The sequence below is a fragment of the Echinops telfairi genome, unplaced genomic scaffold, assembly GCF_000313985.2.
Source record: "Echinops telfairi isolate 266 unplaced genomic scaffold, ASM31398v2 ScPeMD7_7400;HRSCAF=8409, whole genome shotgun sequence".
Lineage (NCBI taxonomy): Eukaryota > Metazoa > Chordata > Mammalia > Afrosoricida > Tenrecidae > Echinops > Echinops telfairi.
The window spans coordinates 43,691,277-43,714,276 of record NW_022111300.1 but is presented as its reverse complement, the minus strand read 5'-3'; the positions used below and the strand labels follow the sequence as shown (position 1 = coordinate 43,714,276).

At 52.2% G+C, this 23,000-nt stretch overlaps 1 protein-coding gene across 1 annotated transcript in view; it reads right to left on the bottom strand.

Annotated features, from left to right (window-relative positions):
• ONECUT2 (one cut homeobox 2) overlaps nucleotides 1–22,998 on the bottom strand; it is a gene marked incomplete at its 5' end in the record, with an annotated part of 43,195 nt that extends 20,197 nt beyond the window's left edge. The window contains one exon of the mRNA XM_004703009.3: nucleotides 22,077–22,998. Within this exon, the coding sequence (XP_004703066.2) occupies nucleotides 22,077–22,998 (922 nt within the window). The remainder of the gene's footprint in view (nucleotides 1–22,076) is intronic.
• Nucleotides 22,999–23,000: the final 2 nt, after the last annotated feature.

Here is a 23,000-nt window from a genome sequence, read left to right as displayed (position 1 = left end):
CCCCCTGCTTCCCATGGGCTGGGGTGAGGGTGCAGCTGTAACCAGACCCCTGTCAGAGCGGCCAAGAAGCGCCCGTGGATCAGGGCTAATGGCATTAGGCCATCACTCAGGGAATAGACCTGCGATTTTACCCCCTGGATGCATTCTACAAAGATGACCACACGCAGCACAGCAAGAGGGGAGAGAGTCATGAATCACAAAGTGAATTAACTGGAAACTGCTCTAATTAGCGTTATAATTTTTCATGAAACACTAATGAATATGAAATAATGTGACCATGAAACCACTAGGACAATTAATGCTTTGGAGTAATTTGAGGTCAGGAAAGGAGACCAGAGACTGTTTAAATAGACTTGCATGGTTAGAATTAAGAGGCCCAGGCTTCAAAATCTTAGGAAGCAAATGGCTATTTCAGGAAGGGAAACAGCTGGCTTGTCTGTGGGTTGTTGATTTTGTTTTCTCTTTCTTGGCTTTCTTGCTGGGGTGCCTGCACTTGGGGTTCAGGAGGGTGGTGGGACCCAAAACAGGAGGTGCTCGGGGCCGTCAGATGAAAGCCTTGGCCAATGCACAGTAAATGTACTTGGCAGGTGCAATAGAGAACAGAGTCCACGAGGAAACTACAACGCCGTTAAAGAACGAGCCAACCTCCTGAGTGCCTTCTGCCCCACAGCCACCTACCTGTCTAAGAAAATCACTTTCTGATAATACCCAAACCTACGGCCAAGAAGGACATAGGTGAGTCAAGCCTGTGGGTACAGCTGTAATTCTCACATCTAAAACCGGCTCCCTTCTAGAGCTTTTTTGCTCAACAAGAATCACACTTGCCAAATGCTCTTTATATCAATGTAGGTTATTAAGGATACAGTCAGGACTGACTGTGTGCACACAGACATCTATGTTTTCAGTGAGAGCTTAGCAAAATGTCCATAATTAATAAGGTAGTATGCAAAGGACACTCAGGCAGTGTGGCTTAATAGCAGCACTGGTAGAATCCGTGCGTCCCATACAACAGACCTGGGTTCGAATCTTAGCCGTGGCAGCTCATGTGCTGCCATCACCTGTCTGTTTGTGGAGGGTGTGTGTCGCCAAAACGCCGAGACAGCTTGCAACAGAGCTTTCCGACGAAGATGGACGAGGAAGAAAGGCCTGGCGATCTACTTCCAAAAACCAGCCAACGAAAACGCTATGACTCAACAATGACCCTGGAGATGGCGCAGGACCCTGGATGGCACAGGACCCTGAAGATGGCGCAGGACCCTGGAGATGGCGCAGGACCCTGGATGGCACAGGACCCTGGAGATGGCGCAGGACCCTGGAGGTGGCTCAGGACCCTGTGGCACTTTGTCCTGGTACGCATGGGATGGCCATGAGCCACTCAACAGCAACAAAAGGACACTGAGGGTGGGGAGGGGAGGGTGGAGTGAAGAGCACCAGTGTGCAGAGAGCACAGGCAGGGAGGAGCGGAGAGTCTGGTGATCTCAGCCATCAGCCATGCCACCTGTGAAAATGACATGCAAATGATGCTGAAAATAAAGCCCCCCACGTATCTAACAGGGTGTCCTCTGTCCTATCGGGGAAATGAGAAGAAAATACACCGGGTGTGGTGCTGAGCACTTTGGGTTACCTCCCTTCATCTTTGTACGCACCAACCTTACCCCCATCTGTGAACACTCAAAGTGCAGGCCTCCGGGTTCATACTTGGCCTGGGTCGCAGAGCTAAGTGTGTAGCAGGGACACCAAGGCGTAGGGGCGGGGTGGGGAGGGATGAGTTGGACTCCAGAGATCCTGCTTTTAACTACAAAACCAAACAATACTCGTCGGAGCTAAAAAACCATGCACGAGTCGGTGACTCAGGCCGTGTCTCCCGCTGACATACAGGGAAGGTACACAGTACAATCGCAACCAGCCAATCATAATAAAAACAGTCATAGGAGCTAAAGGTTGAAGCACTCGCTGTGTTCCAGTCCTTCCTTCTTCTTTTAAAGAAATTTCTATTTGGGTGAAAGTTTACAGAGTAAATTAGTTTTCCATTCAATAATTGCTACCCATTTTGTTTCATAACATCAGTTGTAATTCCCTCAAGGTAGCAACACTCGTGCTGTTTCCTCTCTGGGTTCCCAGATTCATTCACCCTCTTTGGTGCTCTTACCTGCCTTCTGAACTTTGTTCAGGTGCAGATGCTGCCCTCTCGGTCTCCTGTGGCTGATTGGAGAAGCACCTGCCTCACGAGTGTACCGAACACTTTCCAGGCCTGCCCGATGTTTGGCTGCAAGGTGATCCCCAGGGGCATGTTCAGTGCCAGGTTTAAAGAGTGCCAAAGGGCCACAGTCTTGGGGGTCCCACCCGTATCTGTCAGGCTAGTAAGTCTGGTCTGTTTTAGGATTGGGGATTTTGTTTTACATCTTTCCCCCACCTTGTCTGGGACCTTCTGTGGTCCTGATCAGAGCTGCGGGCAACGGTAACTGGGCACCATCTAGTTTTTCTGGTCTGAGGGTAGCGGTGGCTGTGGTTCACACGGTCCACTCATCCTTTGGGCTGAATGTTTCCTGGAGTCTTGGATTTTCTTCACTCTTCTTTACCCAGAAAGAAAGACACCAAAAGATGTGTCTTTCAGAGGGCTGCCACTAGCTTTTAAGATCCCCATCACTGCTCACCACTGTGGGACGCAGAACATTGCCTCGGAGAACTACGTTATGTCAGTTGACTTAGAAGTCCCCGGAGATGGTGATCCTAGACCCTCTGGCCCAGTGATTCCCTCCCCCAAGGTGTTGGATAGGGGCTAAGACGCTGTCAGACCTTTGTCCTGTTTGCTGTACTGTACACATTGAATTTGTAACATAAATATGCACACAGAAAGATCCTTTGCCGGCTCATTATACTGTCTACATGCTTTAACTTATTTAAACATCGCAAGGATCTTGAAGTCTACATACACGGAATATGCTAATGAATTTTGAAATGCTTCAAGGCTAATTAAAATCATATAAAAGGTAGTTTCTTATTTGTTTGTTGTTTTTTTTAAAATATGTAAGCTATTCCGATGGACCGACCAGCCTTCGATTACAGTTGTATTATCATGGGTTCCCTTTTCATAAACAATGAATAAGGGAAAGTATAGCAAAACAAAACGTAACCGGTCCTGCAACACCCACACAACAGTAGGTAGGTGGAGCCCAATTTGTGCAGCCATCTCATTGAGGATTTCCCGCCTTTTCTGCTGTCTGTTTGCAGGGACTGGTCTGCCTGACAAGATGTCCAAAGTCCATGAGATGAAGCCTCACCCGCCTCACTTCTAAGGAGCATTCTGGCTGTACTTCTCCCAAGATAGATTTGTGTGTCCTTCTGGCAGTCCGTGGTACGTTCAATACTCTTCACAAGTACCACAAATCAAATACATCAACTCATCTGTGGTCTTCCTCCTTCATGGTCCAAATGTCGTATGTGCGTGAGGCAGAGCAAAATACCACGGTTCAGGCGACTCCTAGCCCTCAGAGCGACATCCTTACTCTTCAGCACTTTAACGAGGTCTTGTGAAGCAGACTTGCCCGATATGATATGTCGTTTGACTTCTTGAGTGCTCCTTCCACAGGCCTTGATTGTTAATCTCGTGAATGAGATCCCTGACAACTTCATTAGTTTCTGTTTATCGTGCTGTTGCTCATCGCGCCAGCTGTAAGCATGTTTGTTTCTCCTGGTGTGGAGGTGCCATCCATACTGAAAGTTGTAGCCTTTGCTTTCCATCAGGCTTCCACTTCCAACAAGTCCTCCTATGTCAGAGAGGCAGAGGCTCTTGTGCCCCTGTCCTGATTCGAAGGGTGGGTGGGGCTGAGAGAGAAGGCCTTGCTCCGAAGATACAGAACCCCAGGAATCAGACCTCTCCTCTACAGGACAGAAGCCCTGGTGGCTTTGGGGAGTACACGTTGGGTTGCTAACTTCAAGGTCAGTGGTTGGAAACCCCCAGCCACTCCTCTGGAGAAAGATGAGGCTTTCTACTGCCACAAAGATTCACAACCCACTCTGTCCTGTAGGGTCATTATGAATCTGAATTGACTCGATGGCAGTGAGTGAGACTACAGAATGAATCTGCGGACAACATTCCCTGTTTGTTGCTTTCAAATCCAACCAGGAAGGGTACTCCTCTTTCTATGGAAATAAGACTCCGGTGTGCCCCACGGGAAGCTGTTCTGACAGAGGTGCAGTGGGAATAAGTGAAAGTTCCAGGAAGCAGATACAAAAATTGTATGCATAACGGGAAGTACTGTATCTGAACAAATCAACCTGCCCACCCAGAGCCATGAACACACGGAGTTTTGGGAATTACACAGCAAGCGCGTTCAGTAACCAGAGACAGCTAGGTAGGGAGCTCTGGTGGTGTAGTGATAAAGTGCTCACCAAACCCTCCAATTGCTCCATGGGAGAAAACACCAGACGGTCTACACCCAGAGCAAGTGATTACTGAAAACACAAACTCCCTGCCACTCAACTCATATGGACCCTATCGGGCAGGGTAGCACTCTGCCTGTGGGTTTCCGAGACTGAGAATCCTTATGGGAGCAGAAAGTCTCAGCCTAGGGGTACAGTTCTATTCCACCCTATGGGCTCACGATGAGTCAGACCCACTAGACCCCACCTGTCAACATACCTGATGACCCACCGGGGGGTGTCATTTCTTCACATCCAAGGGAAGCGTAAGCAACGTGTATTGATTCATAGGATGCTATTTCATATGTACGCAGAGCAAATCCAGTCAAACAAAGTTATCTGCCCAATGGAACTCAAAAATATTTCTCAATTTAATTTTAAACAGGCCTCGATGTGAAGGAAATTTAATTATATAAGTAATAGGGAACACAATGAAATGTCCGTCAAAATTGCTTCCAAAGGTTTAAAATGCTTTTCCTTCTGAGACAATGTCGTTAGAGCAGCTTTGATAGCTACGCTAGGACAATCTCTGGAAAAGCAGGGCCCGGAAATCAATGGGACCGCCTCTCTGAATTAAGTATGCACAAACGGGGGCCTCTGAGACCCGGCTAAATCAGCTCACGCATCCCTGGGTGTACCAGACCATGGGGGTGACAAGAAGATGCAACTAAGCACATTATCCCGGCAGACTCATTCATGGCAGGCTGGCCCTCACAGACACATTCAGCGTCAAGCCCAAGCCAAGGAGTATTTGACGCCCTGCTTATGACAAAACACAGCAAAGAGCATGATCCAGACGCAGAGCAACGACAGCAGAGAAAGAACAACAAGCAAACCCTAGGCCCTAGGCCTCACTTGAGTCGCAAATAAGTCCCCACTTTGATTTCTCCTTTGGCATCGCTTCCAAAAGGCTTCTGGACTCCTTGTCAAAGCCAAAGTGAGGTGATTGCACTGCTTGGTATTGGAAGCACCGAGCAGTTGGATGGGAATTGGCTAACTACTGCAGGCAGCACACTAAGACTTGCACTCAGCTCGGTTTGGTGGGAATTTCAAGATCGTTTAAAATGAAATGGTCGCGAAATGCATGTCAACTACATGCAACCATCTGGGGCTAGAGCTCCCAAAGGCTGTTTGTGCCTCCTTTTAGGACCCAGGAGCTGGTGGGCACAATGAGGCAGGACTCAGCTTTGAACTGGGAGGCTGGGGTCAAACCCACCCAACAGCTCCAAGGGAGGAAGACCTGGAGATCTTCAATCCAGATTAGAAACATTGCTGTTGAGCTGATTCTGACTCCTAAGTCCTTGTAGGACAGAGGAGACCTTCTCAGGAGGGCTTCCCCAGGCTGCGAACGTTTGCACAGCTTTACCGAAGCAGACTATTGTGTCTTTGTCCTGTAGAGTGGCTAGTGGTTTCGAGCCGCTGACCTCTGGGTTAGCAGTGGAACGCTTCACCGTTACATTCTGTCCTAAAGGGTTATTCTGAACCCAGCATTAGGGGGTCCCTAATGACAGCATTAGTTGAGTGCCAACTGGATGGTCCCCATCCGTCAGAACTGACTCAATGGTAGCTATGGTCATCACTGGTCTCCATGTGCTGTGCACTGTACTTTGCTGGGGCTGAAGGGAAAATGAGGGGGTCCCTGCCGGCTATGATCCAGGAGAGGAGGTGTGCTCTCTGAGGGAAGTGCCCAGCAGTATAGACTCCTACTGGCCCCACCTGATACCTTTGGGAGGATGGCAGAGGAGGAGGCAGCCCCAAAGAGATTTGGAGAGAAACTAGAGGAATGTGTGGTCTCTGATACCAGCCAGGCCCAGCCTAGGCACTCCAGCGAGAGCAGAGGGAACCCTCGGTAGCAGGGGGGCGGGGGAGGCAGTTGCAGATTGAAGGTCCCTCAGAGGTTTCACAGCGGGGCTGCTTCCAGTTCTGCCAAACCCTCCTGTCTTAGTCTCAGCATCAAAGGAAACTGGCTATCAAGGGCATACAGATGACGGCCACTTAGTTACTCACTATGCACACAGTGATGCCTCCCACAAAAGGTGACTGGATTTTTTAAAAGAGCCCTGTATGTTTTCATCTTAACACTAAGTTCCATTTCTATAAGCTGCATCTTCATTGTTAACTCAAGTAATAGGAATGTCAAAAGAAGCTGAACTATTGGCAGCCGGTGCTGGATGTAATTTCCACATGGGAAGTATATGCAATAAACGATCTTAATTGACCTTCCCACTGAAGTTGAGACAACAATGAAATCTGTTCTCAATTAGCCCCACTTGGATATTGTAATGGTAAATGAGGAGGTAGACACCAAACCTTGAAAAAGCCAGTCAAATCAATGGGGTGGGGGGAACAACTGGGTAACATTATCTCCACCTGTAAGAACTTTGTTCAGTACTATGTAGGGAGAATTGTGTACATTTCTTAAAAAGAAAAAAAAAATTAACTACCGGAGCTCAAAGATCTCAAGTTGGTTTGGTTTATTCACATTTTTATGAGAAAGGGGAAGGAGGATAAAGGAACGAATATGAAAATGCTCATAGCCAGCTCCTTACAAGGAAATTTCAATCAATAGCAATCTCAGAATTTGCAGTATATCAAGCAGTGGCTATTTAAATGTAAATGTCCGGTTACTGATAATTAAAATCTCTTAAGGAGGGGGGAAGGAGCAGTCCCTCTGATCGGCTGGTGGGATGACTCAGGCTCAATTGTCCTGTGGTGGAAGGGCAGTTGCAGCTTTGAAGGGAAGCAAAGGGACCTTCCTTGTTGACAACCCCAGCGCGAGCAAGTTGTCATCGCCTGAGGTTTCTGTTTCCTGGCAGGTTAACACAGACATCTATTTCTCATTATGCAAGCAGATACTCCTGTCAACCGCCACAACCTTTATACAAAACAAAAGGTCCTGTGGACGGGGCAGCCCAGTCAGCACAACGCTACAAAACCATAGGAGCCACGGAGAAGGAAACGCATTCAACCGCGACTCTTGCAGAGCGTGGCCTATTTTAATAAAATCTCTCCCTTTCTGACTCTTTGGGCGCTTGCAGGACAGGGTAGAACTGTCTCTGTGGCTTTCTAAGATGAACTCCTTCAGGGAGTAGAACGTCTCATCTGTCTCCCGAGGAGCGCCAGTGGTTTCGAACTGCTGACAGTCCAACTCATCACACACCACGCCACCGAAGCTGCAGCGGTGGTTATAACATAGGCTTCACACACGTGTGTCAAAGGCTATGCTGATTGTCAAATCTGGGTTTGGCGGGGGTAGGTTTAGACCCGGCAACCCAACTACCAAAGCATGCCTGTCCACTAATGGAAAGACTGCGGAACTTGAGGAAACTGCTGGCTCCCAAGCAGGTGGGGCAGATTCTAAGTGAGTTCACAGACCCGATCCAGACATCTTCCTGCTCAGGTTTTAGAGCAATGGGTTAGGCGGTATTGAGAGATCAGAAAAATTAGCTCCCCCAACATGGAATACAAATCGCTTTGGATCTCCCCTTTGTTCACATAAGAGCCACTTGGAATTGTCCAGGGCTGAAAGCCTCCCCCATCATACCCCCGACTTCCCTTTAATGGGGACTCGCTTGTCTGTTCCGAGGCGCCACCTCTCTGAGAACCACACCAGCCCTGTATCAGGCCTAACCTAAAGTTCCTGGGGGGGGTGGGGGGCAACATTCTACGTTTTAATTAGCTTTGGGAAGTCGAGTCATCTGAGAAGAAACCCCAAGAGCTGTGCGTTTCCCCTTCACACGCACCAAAAAGGCCCCACCTGGCCCTTTCCTGGGGAATAAAAAAGCCAATGAAGCAGCGCAGCCTGATTGAAAAAGGCCCGAGTCAGGGGTCAGCGCCTCGTGTCAGCTCTTATGCCGGCCAAGGCAAGTGACTCCATTGTGTGGCCTGAGGGACCTTTGTAGGGAGGCCTGCTTCCGGGGAGCATCCCACCACTGAAGATGCTCAGAAAGCAAACCCTGCTTCCAAACGTGGGGCCGTGGTGAGCATCCTGTGAGGGAGGCCTCCCTGTGGCCTAGCTGCCGGCAGAATGTGAATGCTGTTGAGCTGCCCTGCTCTCCAACCCGGAGAGTGTGCAGGTGAGAAAACAAAGGGTCCACTTGTGTGTCCACCATCAACCTTGACAGGAAATCCTAAATCTGAATTTGCAGTGGGTTCCTGCAGCAGGCAGCAGCGGGGAGAAAGAGTGCCCTCTCCCTGCCCTGGGCATCTTTTGGGCTCTCACCCACCACGCCCTCTCCTTTTATTACGATCTCTGCCTTCACATAGCAAACCCAGAGACCACTGGCACGAAAGGAACCTCTGGGCCCTGTGTGATCTGCGGTGCCGGGATCCCGCGTCCACTGGTCAGCGTACGCCTGGAGAGGTTGAACCCCAACAGATTTTTCTTTTCTGTGCCCAGGAGGAAGCCGGCGGGAAGGCTGCCCTGGCGCCGCTCCGTGCCGCTGTTCGTGGTGCTGAACCGCACGCGTTGGCCCGGAGGCAGCAGCCCACTGTACCGGCACTCAGGCAGCCAAGGCGTTCCAGGCTGGGATCTGGGATCGACGCCGCCCCGCGCTGCACTGCGCCAGCTCCGTCCACAGTTTGACTCCCAGCTGGCTGGCTGACTCCCTTCTTTGCCATTGCAAAACGGCTGCTTCGCTTTTTCTCTTCCTGTGGGGTGGGCAGGTGAGGAGTTGCAGGTTGGGCCTATCTCCTTGGAGACATGCTTCCCCAGTGATGATCATTCTTCCCACTATCCCCTCCATCCTCTACACCATTGTTTACCTTACTGGCCCCTCAGCCGAGCCATCTCTCTGGCCGGAATGGTTATATTTCTCTTAGCTCCTGTGGATGGATAGTGGGCCTTCCGCTGACCCTCCATCCCCAAGCACTTTCCTTTCAGCGGAATGCTAGCACTTCGCTGTGCGCTGGGCAGACCAGGTGAGTTCTCCTTTGCAGTGAATTGGAAGAGGCAGAAGCTAGAGCCTCAAACTACTGGGAGTGGGTACCTTGTGCGACGTATAGGATGATGACGTTTGCATCCGGCAATGGTTCAAAAGTGGGGTTTGGCGACACAGATACTAAGCACTAGGTGTGGGCCTTATGGGAAGTGCTGGGCTGACTGCAGCTGGAAGACTCCCAGCAGGTGGCACCCTTGCTCCAGGTGGCAACCTCAACTGCGCTCAACTCTGCCTGCAAGCATCCTTAGGCCAAACTAACCCCCAGCCTTCTTTGCAGACCCGTCTTCCTCCAGATCCCAGCACTTACCCTGACTGGATTCCTCTTCAGAGCACCCTTTGCACAATTCTATTCACTGAAATGCAGGAAAGGGAATCTAACTTGAAAAAAAAAAAAGGCACGTCCCTGGGAAGTCTTTCTTTCTGGTCGTGATTGATGGCACTCAGATCAAAATTATTTAATCATCAATAACATGATTCAGCAGTTGGGAAATGTAAACAACTTGTGCAACTGTGCGCTTTGGTCAAAGCCCTCTGGGAGGGGTGGCGGTGGCTGCTGGACCAAGCCTAGGGAGGGCAGGGCCACTGGGATGTCCCCTCCCCTCCCACCAGGGCAGAGCTGGCTGGGCTTCCAGCCTGACTGGCGTGACCTTTGGCTTGTGCAGCACACATGCAGTTGGGCTGGGGTTAATGGCACTTTGCAGGGAGCTCCAATTGAGTAAACAAACAAAAAAAAGCCTTGCCCTGTTCTAATGGAGCATATTATTCTGAGGCCTAAGCCTTGGTTCAGTCCCCTGCAGCTGCTCTGTAGGTCCATGCCACCACTAAAGCAATTAGCCAATGAGAAAAGTCTTCTTCCCCCAGGGGCGACTCAAGGATTTTGCTGCTGTTTCCCTCCTAGGCTTTGGGCTTTTGTTTTAAATTGGCAATTCAAGTTGATCCAAACCTCTTGCATCAGACTCCAGGATGAGCGTGAAGAAATGGCGTGTTTGCTGAGTGTGAGATTTTAAGGGGCCTGGTCCCTTGTTCAGCCCAGCCTGGAGAGCATGCTGCTTCCTGTTCAATTAGCCTGAACCATTGCTGAACTGTGCCCTTTGAACTCACTGGGTAGATAAATACATTAGCTCACCTAAGGAATCATTAATATTTTTCAATCACATAAAACAAACATAAATGTCCTAAAACAGCCCAAGAGATAGCCAATTAGCAATAGCTCATGTACCATGTTGGGGAAAAAAAAATCACAAGAGGTTATAAATAATATCATTGCTAGAGAAAATAAAAAGGCTGGGGAAGAAATGAAATGGATTTTACCAACCGTTCTGGAGACAAAGAGAACTTGCATTTTCTATCTGCAGCAAGAGGGATGTCGTTGCTGCTAGATGCCAACCAGTCATTTGGCTCATCGTGACCTGATGGATCAGAACCCTGCTTAGTCCTGTACCACCTTCAAATTTGTTGCTACATTTAAGCCCGTTCTTTCAGCCAGTGTCAATTCATCTCATCCAGTATCTTCTTTTTCATTCTACTTTACCAAGCGTGATGCCCTTCTCCAGGGACTGGTCCATCCTGATAGCATGTCCAAAGGGCATGGCACCAAGTCTTACCATCTTTGATTCAAAGGAGTGTTCTGACTTTACTTCTTCCAAGACAGATCTGTTCTAGGCAGTCCATGGTACTTTCGATATTCTTTGAAAAAACAAAACAAACACCTCCCCGCCATCCAGTGGATGCCAACTCATAGCGACCATAGAGGGCAGCGTAGAACTAGAACTGCCCCTGTGAGTTTCTGAGACTGGAACTATATATGGGAATAGAAAGCCCTGCCTTTCTCCCTTGGAAAGGCTGATAGTTTCTAACTGTTGACCTTGTGGATTGCAGCCAACATGTAACCACCAGGGCTCCTCTCAACATTCTTTGAGAACACAGTAATTCAAAGGCATCAGTTCTCCTTCTTTTCATCTCCCTTACTCATTGTCCAGCTTTCCCATGTATAGGAAGCAACCGAAAATACTATAGCTTGGATCCTGAGTCCTCAAAGTGACTTTTTGCTGTTGTGGTGGTGGTGGTGGTTTTAACACGTTAAAGAGGTCTTGTGCAGTAGATTTGCCCAATGTAAGCTGTCATTGACTTGATTCTTGCTTCCTTGGGCACTGATTGCAGACCCAAGTAAAATGATATCCTTGACAATTTCAATAATTCCATCGTTTATGATGATGTTGCCGATTGGTCTAGTTGTAAGGATCTTGGTGTCCTTTTTCTTGTGATGTAATCCACACGAAGCCCATCATCTTTGATCTTCATTAGTAAGTGCTTCAAGACTTTTGTGTTTTCAGCAAGTGAGGCTGAGTCATCAGCATATCACAGGCTATTAATGCCCCTTCCTCCAATCTTGATACCAAGTTTGTTTTCATGTCGCGCAGTTTCTCAGCTTGTCTGGTCATCATAAAGACTGGATAAGGATGGTAAAAGAATACAGCCCTGATACATTTAATTCCTGATTTTGAACCACCCAGCACCCCCGTTACGTTGGAATGGCTGCTTCTTGGTCCAAGTACAGGTTTTGCATGATCACAATTAAATGTCCAGAACATCCCATTCATCACAAAGTTAACTGTTGGATGCACACAGTGGAGTGGCTTCACATAGGCAGTAAGACTCAAACGGTCGTCTTCTGGTATTCTCTGCTTCCAACCCACATCTATCTCACATCGGTAATATTCTCATTGTTCCACATTCTTTTCTGCATCCAGCTTGACTTTCTGGCAGTTACCTGCCGAGGTACTGATGTGGCCATTTAAAAAAAATTATTTTCAGCAAAGCTTTACTTCTATGTGATATTAATGATATTGTTTGAAAATGTCCTCAATCTGTTGGATCACCTTTCTTAGGAATGGGAACAAATGTAGATCTCTCTTCCAGTTGGTTGGTCAGGTAACTGTCCTGAAATTTCATGACATACACAAGTGAACACTTCCATCATTGAAATTAGTATTCCATCAGTTCCTGGAGCCTAGTGTTTTGCCAATGCCTTCAGTGCCAGTTGGACTTTTTCCTTCAATACCATTGGTCCTGGATAATATGCCTCTCCCTGAAATGGCCGGATACTGAGCAATTCTTTTTGGTATAGGGACTGTGTGTTCCATCTATCTTCTCCTGTTCCTGGGCCAGTCAATGTTTTTCCACAGAACCCTTCACGATAGTGGCCCCAAACTTGACTTTTCTTCAGTTCCTTCAGCTCCAGGTTTGCTGAGCACGTTCTTCTCTTTTGGCTTTGTAACTCCAGCTCTTTGCCCATTTCATTATAATAAGTTGTCTTCTCAAGTCTTCCTTTGCAATCTTACATTCGGCTCCGCTCTTTTTCACCATCGTTTCTTCCATTTGCGTTAGCTATTCTATGTTCAGGAGCACGTTGCAGAGTCTCTTCTGTTATCCACTTCGGTCTGTTCTTCCATTCTTTTCCTGTTATATGTTGTCCCTGATGTCATCCCTTAACTTGCCAGGTTTCTCCAGTCATTAGTGTTCCAGGCACCGAATCTATTCTTGTGATGGTCTCTAAATTCAGAGTCAAGTGGGACAGACTCAAGATTGCACGTTGGTTGCTGGGGATTTATTTTCATTTTCTTCACTTTCAACTTGAATGTGTGTATGAGCAATTGATCGGCTATTTCATAGTTGGTCCCCGGACTTGTGTGTTGACAGACGACATTGAGCTCAGGAAGCTGAACCATGTTTAACAATTTCTATTCCATCTACACTGCCCTATAAGAAAAGTTATACCTTACTCTTCGGCTAGTTTCCACCCACTTTCACCAGAAGTCCTCTCCCTTCTGGAGCAACCTTGGTGTCCAAGCTCAGGTACAGCATCCCAAACATACCATCCCTGGGGAGCATTCTATCCCTGGTCTACTACAAATGATCCAAAATGATTATTGGTGAAGTATCACTGCTTTTAAGTGAACTTGCCTAAATGGACCAAGCTAATGGCCCGATTGAAGTCATTTTGCAGGAGAAAAATTATGTTCCTGAGACACTGTGACGGTACGCATATAAACAGATTTTCTTTTGTGGATGGGGAGAGGGAAGGAAATACTAAATGCACCTATTCTGCTTTTACCTCCGCATGTCACCTTAGGCGAATGAGAGAATCATCTCCTGCCCCGTCATTACCTATTTCAGTGTGATTTCACTTCCCACAATTCTGCCTCCTGACCCCTCCCCTCCCACTCCCTTTTCATTTTTGTTTGGGTTGGAGTGTGGGCTTAATGCCCAGCTATCCTAGATGAGAACACTTAAAGGAACATCACAAGCGCGAAGGGTAAATCTATTGAACGAGGGTCTTTAACTATGTGGTTTCCTTAAAGGGAAAGGTTGGATCAATAGGATCGATATGAAAGGTTTCCCTGGCCCTGCATAAAAGGGTAAGGGCTTCTCATTTCACTAGTTTAACTTTACTCTCTGACAAATGCAAATCAATGGATCTGTGTTTACAACAGATTCCCTAACAGACTCAATTTAGGCAAAGCCCAGTGCCTCACTCTGAGGGTGGAGCAGCCAAGCTTGTCCCAGGGGCTGCTCCAGGGCCCAGCTTTATGCTCAAGGTCCTAGGATAGGGGCGGGGGATGGGTTGGAGCAGCAAGGGGCAGGCTAGCCAGGATCACCAATCAGTCTAAACGAAAGGGTTTGCTGACCACCTCGAGAGGAGAGCCTGCGGCCCATGGCTTCTCCAAAGAGGGTGGGAAACAATGCAATGCCAGAGAGGCTCTTCCAAAGACTAGTCGTCGCTGCAACATAAAAAAGCAGCCTGCATGCCTGGGATCTGGTCAGCCACCCCCCACTGCCCCCCTGGTTTCCCGGCCAGCTGTATAGGTCTGGAGGGCTGACAGGACTGAAGAAGCCGCAGTGAAATATTGACCACTGGAGCAGCTCGATGCTTGAGCTCTAGGAATGTGCTTTCTGCCCTTCCTTCGGTGGTAACCAGCTCGTCTTCACAATGACAAGGCAAACCACCAACACCGTGGGCTCTTTCCCCTTTCATTTTACCTTTCCCTGTGAAAATGTGATGCTTTCCAGAGATTACATGACTTCAAGTCAATACCAGTTACAGAGAAATTATTTTTCTTCCTGCAGGAGAAAGTATATGTATATTTGATTACACAAGCCAAAGTCCAATGCTGATTAAATTACGTTGGAGGTGTGCTTCCAACCCAAACAAAGTCTGCTTTCTCCAGGAGAGTAATGGGTCCTCAAGTAGGCGCCAACATGGAATGCGCCAACGTGGAATGCAGATTCTTCTTCCCTTTGGGATGGTGGGGTGGGGGAATTTATTTTTCCATAACAAATGCTCACTGCTTCTAGGCAACCTGCTCCCCAGATGGGCGGTCTATATCCACATGGCCCATAGCCTGCCCCAAGCTCTACCACACCAGGCGTCAGAGGGGCTGTTCTCTAACACTAACCTGTGCCCATTTCCCAGGCTTGAACAGGAAGCGTGGACAACAAAAAGCAGCCTTCCCCAAAGGCACTGCAGTCCCCTGGCAGAAAAGACTAACTCTCCAGAGAGGCAAGCTGCCCTGAGCAGGCTCGGCACCCTGAGATACGCCACCTGACAGCATTAATGGTCTCATGGGGTTCCTCATAATGGACTCTTCCACCAAGAAAAGGTTTCATCTGGGGTCAGGAAAAGTGAGGGTTCCTAAGAGGTCCCCTGGAGGTGCAATGGTTCAGCCCGTCCTTCCGTGGCTGCTAGCTGCAAGGTCAATGGCTCCAGCAACCAGTGGGTTTGTGGGAGGAAGGGCCTGGTGATCTGGCCTCATAGAGACTGTAGCCTAGGAAACCTGCTAGGCATCAGGAGCCACTTCAGGGCAAATGGCATGTCGAACAAGAGTGTGTTAAACTACAACTTGACAGGTTTGCTGGTTTGCCCCTTTGCAGTAGCCTTGGAAGAAAGGCTGGGAACTCTGCTCCCCAAAGATCACAGTCTCAAAAGCCCCACGGTGCACAATTCTGAACATGTGGGGTCGCTGTGAGTCAGAATTGATGTGAAGGCCACTGGTGGGGATCTTTTTGTCGTCATTATTACTGTGGGAGGAGGGTTGGGAAGTCCCTGGGTGGTGCCAGCAGTTAATGTGTTCTGGTAGTCCATAGCTTTCCAGTGGGTACCTCAGAGGAAAGGACTCGTGATCTACTCCCACCCCCCCAATCAGTTTACTCCAGTTCTACTCTGACGCATACGAGATCACCACCCATCAGAATCCACTCAAGGCCAACTGGTTGGTTAACTGATTAAAGAGGTCAGAAGTCAGCGTGGCCCAGAGAGTCTGAGGATGAGGGTTGAGACTAAATTCTCAGCCCCTTTGAGACTCTGACCTGTACCTACTTATTCCTGCCTTCTTCCTTTCCTTTGGAAGAACCCAGAAATGAAGCCTGCTTCTCTTCAGAGGGTTTTATTTCTCCGAGGCTGACAATCCCCACCCCTCTTCGTGATTCCACTTTGTGAGAAGGCAGCCCCTGCCCCTCCCAGTGAGAGCCTTGGTGGACACCAGACTGACCAGCGCTTCCTTCAGCAGGACACCTCAGAGCCTGCTCCCCACCGCACCCCCTCACCTCTTGATGAGCTTCCTGGAGAAGCAGGTGTGTAAAGGGAAGCAAACCTGGCCTGCAGTCACATGCAGGTGACCTGAAATGAGGCCTTGCTTAGTTCACCTCTCAGTGCTTCCAGGGGCTGACGCCTGGACTGGGAAACTACGGCCCTTGCAGAGACCACGGCTCTGGGGAAGGAGGGGAAGGTGCTTCCTCAAGAGAATGGGGCATCTGCTCCCAGCCTTGGAGAACCCTCGAGAAGCCGGGGGCTTGGTTTACCTCCTACCCTGCGCTCATCGTTCACCAGGCATGCTCTCCCCTTGGGATTCTAAAATGGGGGCGGGGGGGGGCAGCCTAAGATCTCAACCTCCAAAGGCCCAGGTGCCCGTGGGGGGAGGGGGCCAGCTGTCTTCCAGATCAGAAAGAAACCACCCACCCTCCCTCTCTCCTTAACGCGATCACATGACCAGTCGGACGGTTTTAGGGGGGGTGAGGGGCAAGCTTCCACCGGGAGCCCAGACCGGGTCAATGGGCCTTCTTTCCAGGGGTGTGGGGTCACTGGTAGGACGATGACGCCCCATCTCTGGGGGCATAACGCCACCCCACCCCACCCCCGCCACAGCTCAAGGCAGAAGGCGCTCTCAAAGAAAACCTTCTCTTCCTGCTAAACGCGGTCCTTTCTCCAACCGCTGGGTTTCTAAGTTCAAAACACCAGCGTGATTTAGTTCTCAACGCCCTCCATCTTGGCCCCCGGCCCACGCCTGACTCCGCCGTAGCTCTCGGTTTCCCAGCGAAATGCATGCCGGCGTTCCTTCCACGAGCAACGAGTCACCATTTGGGGAAGGGGGTAGGCGTCCCCCAGATAAAAGCTTACAAGTTCAACAGCGACTTCCCAGCGGACAGCCTCCATCCAGGGTCTGGCTCGGAGATGCCGGGGCTGAGCGAGCGGAGAGGGAGGGGGAGGGGGAGCCATGCTTCCCAGGCCTTCCCTGCGCCTCCTCCCCGCCGCCATGGCAGGCAACTCCGTCCTTCCCTCGTGGGGCCCGCGCGTTGGCTCAGAGCAGACTCCCGCCACCCGGCGAGAGCCGCAGCCCAGACGCCACCCGTACCCCACCCCACCCCCACCCCAGGCGGCGTCCAATTGTCCAGCAGACGCACCTGCGCATTAGTTCTTCGAGGGAGACTTTTACTGAAAGTCCCGAGGCGCTGCGCTCCTAGCCAGCTGTCTCAGCACAGTCATTTCTCAACTCGAGGTGGTCGGTTAACTCCGAGGGGACGGAGACTGGATTTCGAAACCATGGGGCTTCCCGGAGTAGGTGGAAAGGAGGAGAGGACACGCCCCCTATCAGCCCCCCCCCCCTCCCTCTGATGTACCAGGTGCAGTCGAGCGCACGCCGGGGAAGTGCTCGGATTCTGAGATAGATGCGCGGGCAGACTGCACATTCCGAGGCCCGACTGACGAGTGAGCGCAGAGAGAAGGCTAGGGCGTTGGGATGGGCCATTAGCTGGGCGCCCGCTCTGGAGGGGACCCCGGAGGCCGTGCGGGCTTGGGCCTGCCCCAGGAGAAGCTGCCGGGGACTTCGGCTCAGGTCTGGGCTGGGGCGCGGAGGGAGCGCTGCTGGGAAGAGCGTGCCGTCCGTGGGGCTTCCTGGAAACGCGCCGGATCAGGTTCCAGATCAATGAAATCTGGGTCCGCACGTTTACGTTATTGTTGCCAGCATTAATGCTCTTTTAATCTTCCAAACATTATCAGCATCGATCTCCCTACATATACACATTTGTTTGAGAAAGTGACATAACCACACGGTGGAAAGCCAGGAATAAAAATAAAGGCGCTGCCTCGCGCGTCCCCGGGCGCCTGGCGGCCTGAGCTCCGGCTCCCGCCAGGCTCCTGCGCTGCCCGCTCACGCCCATCTGACGTGGTGCCCGGGAGGGACTCTGGAGGCGCCGGAGGCTCCAGGAACCCAGGACAGCAGCAAGCTTTTCCCGTATTGATCCAAGCAGTCATCCAGGGAAAACATCGCCCGTTCAGTCCTGGCGTGGGTTGCATTCAGCCTCCCTCCCAGGCTTGGATCCCCCACTAAGTAGCTAGGGACCAGTGGGGCTGGCTAAGGTGCCCCAGGCCCGCGCTGCGGAGAAAGGAGGGATGGGGAGGCTGGGCTGCCCAGGAGGCCCAGGTACCCACCCTTCCGAGGTGCTCGCCGGCCCCAGGTCAGGCAGAGGACGTCCCCTGAACTGAAGAAGATCCGTGGCCAGATGCGCTGGCCGTGTCCCACCGTCGCACACCGTTCCCACACTAGCGACCGCTCCTGCAGGGACAGGGTGTGCATCTGTGCCCCGTGGGAGCCCCGGGGAAGGCCACCTTCACAAACTCAAACTCCTAGGGGCCTGAGGCTTGGAGGAGCACCTCGGCCATCCAGACTTTCGTTTTCCTTCGTGGGGTGGAGGCGGGAGGGATGGGGGTGCCCTGGAGATGGTCTCAGCTCCCTCTTGTGCGTCCTTTAGAGACCTTTGGGGCTCCAACTCCCGAGTGTCTGTGCTTGAAACCGCAGTTGTCTTCAAGGTCTCTTACTGGACAATTGTCCTTCCAGGACAGGCCCGGAGGACACCACTTCCTAACCTGGCCACCCTTCACATACAAGTCCAGCACTGGGACTCTACTTGCACCGTCGGCTGGGACAGTTGGATGGTCTCCCTTCCCTCTGAAGCCTCCCCTCAGGCGGGAGACACGCCGACAGACCTCTGGCAAACAACACAGGGTGGCCAGAGAGAAAGGGTCTATTTCTGCGGGCGGTCTGGGACACGGCTTTTAGGAAGGAAGGTGTGTGGTGTTGAGGTGCTTCCTGTGTCCCTGAATGACTGGGCCTCCGGAAGCGCCCAGAGAGGCCACCTGAAGACCAAAGGAAACTCAGGACCAGTCTGGCAGGATGGGGGTGCGGCCTGGGCCTTGGAAGCTGGAAGCAGTAGCGCCAGGATCCCAGGCTGCTTGAACCCCTAGGGCCCAACTGCAATGGGGCCCAGAGCCCAGCCCAGTCTGGCGGGGATTCAGATCAATCAATACTCCTGGCAGGGAAGGCCTCCCTTTTCTTCTCCATTTGCTCCAGTTCCCTAGCGATCGGGAGTATATAATACCTACTTACCAGGCCCAGCTTCTGCGCCAGTGTCTGAAGAGACTGATCTACTGACCCCGAACTGAAAAGCCTCCTATGTAATAATAACCACTCAACACACTTGTAGTTGCTGATAAAATGGTCAGATAAAAAGGCTAAAGCTCTTGTCCCTTTTCAATAGGGGGTAATAAAACAGACACACATTTGAATGCTTGAGCAAAGCAGTGTGTGAGTGTGGGTGGTGGGGGCTGGCAGGAATCTCCCACTCCCTGAAGGAGACCTTGGAGAGCCCAAGTGGTGTAGTGGTTCTCAGTGCTCAGCTGCGCCAGGCAGAAAGATATGACAGTCTGCTCTCTGCTCTCTTAGAGATGTACAGCCTTGGAACCCCTGTGGGGTGCTTCTGTTCCCAGAACCAACTGGAGGGCAGTGGGGTGGGAGACTTGGGCATCCCCTCCACCCTCCACAAATTCAGTGCCTGTCTCAGAAACATAGCTTGGGCAGCCCTGGGCCCCCTCCTCTTCTCGCCAAGGCTTCCATGATTTAGGCTCATAGCAACCCTACAGGGGCAGATTAGAACCACTCCTTAGGGTTTCCCAGACTGTAAATCTTCACCAGAGCAGCTAGCCTCTCTTGCTCTAGGGAGACAGAGGGTGGGTTTGAACCGCCCACCTCGTGGTTAGCAGTCCAAAGCTTAACCCTCTAGCCACAAGTAATGCTTGAGGCCTTTGTAAAAAGGCCCACGGCTCTAAAAAGTAACGCAGCACTTTCTACCTCAGTTGGAAACCTACACAGGCTGAAGAAAGCATGTGCTTTTAAAGCTCTGTTCTTTGCGCTACTGGCGGGAGGGGGCGGCAGCGCTCTGAGATGAGCCCAAGCAGAAGAGTTGTCATCCTCTCTTTCACTGAGCCCCCCACCCAGTCAAAGACCAGCGACCAAGTTCTTTCTGCCCCCGCCGCCCCTCCCCCACTCGGTGCCCAGGAAGGAAACTAGTGCTATAGCTCACCCAAGGGGGCCTGGGAGTTTTACTGGGGGCCTAAGACAAAGGGTGCCCATTGTTCAGAATCACCAGTAAGTAGGCACTCCGTTTCGTTTTCACTGCTTCCCTCTATTAACTGCTTAACGTTTGCCAAAAACTAAGAGCAAAACTGAGGAAATGGCCAGAGAGGGTGAAGAGTAAGCTACGGAAGAAAGAATGAAATAGATGGTTCGCACACCCACACGCACTGCAGCGTGCAGAGCTGCTAGCTGGTTTGGGGGAAGCTTTCTGGGGAGAGCTGTTTTGTTTTGTTTTTACCTTCTGAGATCAATACCGCTGGCGATTAGGAACAGCGGGCAAAAGGGGAGGTGAGGCGGTCGGAGCAGAAACGCCGCCCCCCTTCCCAGTCCTAGTCCTAGTCCCAGACTCAGCTTTCCCAGGCGGTGTACTAGCGTGCACCCAATGAGCCGAGCTCTAGCAAAGCCGCGGAGGGCACCAGCAGGAACTTGACGTTGCCCCTGGGGAGGAGCGCCGTGTGAGGTTGACTAGGAAGGCGCGCGCCCCAATATCTACGCCTATGCAAATCATTGTCCACACGAATTGTCCTCCTGACCATCTACCGACCCGAGATATTTCCCCAGCCCCACCGAAGCGAGCCTTCCCGGCCTGCAGGCGGGTATTGTGTTAGCCCCCCTGGTGGGGGGCGGGCGGGGGAGGGGCTGGATACTTCGCTCCCCAGAGCGAGCAGCGGGCTCTTGGGGGCAGCTCGGTCGCCACGACTCCGGAGCAGGGTCTGTGTGTACAAAAGCAGGCAAATGCGTGCCAGCCGCAGCCAGGGCTCCGTCTTTCCCTATTTCTCCAGCGCCCGCAGCCCACACAGGAGGCTTCTGTGCTCCAAGAACAATAGAGGGCTGTACCTCGCGGCTCGGCCGCTAGAGGAGGCACAAAGAGCCCAGCCGGCTTCTGAACAATGTACCCGGCGCGTCCACCGGTCCCCTCCCGCGGGCCACCGGCCCTCCCCGCCGCCGCTCAACGCGCACAATCAGCGCCCCGCTTAATGCAAAGGCGGAGCTTGCAGCCGGCGGCGGAGATGCATTAAGTACCCTGCATCTTAATTTCTCGGCATCTCTCCTGTCAGCGCCTGGCCTCTCCCGGAGCCCCAGCCAAACGTTGGGAGCCGGCCGAGGGCGGCTGACGAAGGAGGCTGGGCACTTTTCGCTCGGTCTCTCTTGCCTGGTGTCCCCAAAGCCAATGAAGGTGGCAGTCCGTATTGGCTTCTGGGCACCCTTCCCTAGGCGTGGCAGGAGCGCCGGAGCTAGCCAGAGCCCGCGCTTTCGGTCCTGCCCGGGGCGGAAAGTCCCGGCGCCAATGCCAAGGCCGGTGCTGGGCTCCGAGAGTGCGGGGTGACCTAACCTCCCGTCCCCTTGCGGGGTCACGGCTGGGGCTCCCGCTTTTGACTGAACAAGTTTGCCCGGTGTGGTGGCTAAGAGAGAGGGAGCTAGGTTTTTTCCTTCTAAAAGAGCAAACCCGCCCCCCATCGAGTGTCTTCATGTAGGTAGAGCAGAAAGAAGCCTGAAAAGCGAAAATGTATTGTCTACCAAAAGGGTTCAAGTGCACAGGTTTAGAATAAAGGCAGTCCCCGACTCCCTGAGTCCTGGAAAGAGGGCTCCTAGCCGACTACTCGCCCCCCGCCCGCCCCCCTCCCACTACCGAGCAAGGTCGGAAAGAGGTAGGCGAATGCTGGCCCTTTGGGGGAAGGGCAAGTGAAATGAGTAGGGGTCGGTCAGTGAAGGCTCAGGGAAAAGAAGGGTTGAAGAGAAGTAGAGAGAGAGAGAGAGAGAGAGAGAGAGAGAGAGAGAGAGAGGAAGGAGAGAGAGAGAGAAGAGGAAACAGTAAAGGAAGAGAAAATGGTAAAAGGAAAGAAGAAAGGAAGAATATAGGGAAGAGGTGGACAGCGAGCGAACCGAGAGAAGGGTGAGCGCCCTGACCCAGGCAACAGCGCCAGGAGCCCTCTCCCCAGCAGCCTGGCCCGGGGACCGCCTGGCTTACCTGCCAGGCGTAAAGCGGACATGCGCTGGAACTCCGGCTCCTGTAGCCACTTCCACATCCTGCGGAAGGTCTCCCTGCCAGATTTGAGTTTACTCCACGGTTTGGGGTTCCGGAGCAGGTCGGAGAGAGTCCCCTGAGAGCGGCACAGCACCCTCTGCGCGAAGATGGCCTGCGGGATGCTGTAGCGCTTCAGCTCGGCGGTGATGCGCTGGGCCACCTCCTTGGTGTTGATCTCTTCCAGCTGGCCCGACGTGGCCACCTGCGAGCCCGATGAAGACGAGGGCGGCCGCTCACGACTGGGCGCCAGCACCGGCCCGTGGGATTGAGCGTGGCCCGGGTGGTGCAGGCCGTTGAGGTGCGACATCATGGCCGCGGGCGGGGTGCCCAGGCCACGGGACAGGTGCTGCTCGCCGCGGGTCAGCATGGCAGTGTGGTGCGCCTCGAAGTTGGGGCTGAGCATCTTGTCGTGGCCCGGAGGCCCATAGTTGGGCAGGCTCTGCTGCGCGTTGTGCAGGCCGCCCAGCCCGTTGCCCAGCGGCGTGGCAGCCAGCGGGGACAGGCTCTGGCCCATGCCCGGCATCTCCTTGTAGGGGCTGTAGAGGTTGTTCATGGCCGGGAGCCCGCGTTCGTCGCGCATCAGGGTGAAGCTACCGCTGACGTTGCCCGACAGGCGCTGGTGGTGGTGGTGGTGGTGGTGGTGGGGATGGTGGTGCGGGTGCGGGTGATGGAACTTGTCCGACACGGTGGAGATGGGCGGCAGCGGCTGGAGCGGCGTCAGCGTGGTGTAGGTGTTGCTCATGCCCATGCCGGGCGGGGACGAGTCGCAGGACATGCTCATGGCGTGGTGCAGCGGGATGGAGAGCTCAGGTCGGTAGTCGCCGCCGTCCAGGATCGAGGCCATGCTGGTGACCATGGCCGAGCGCG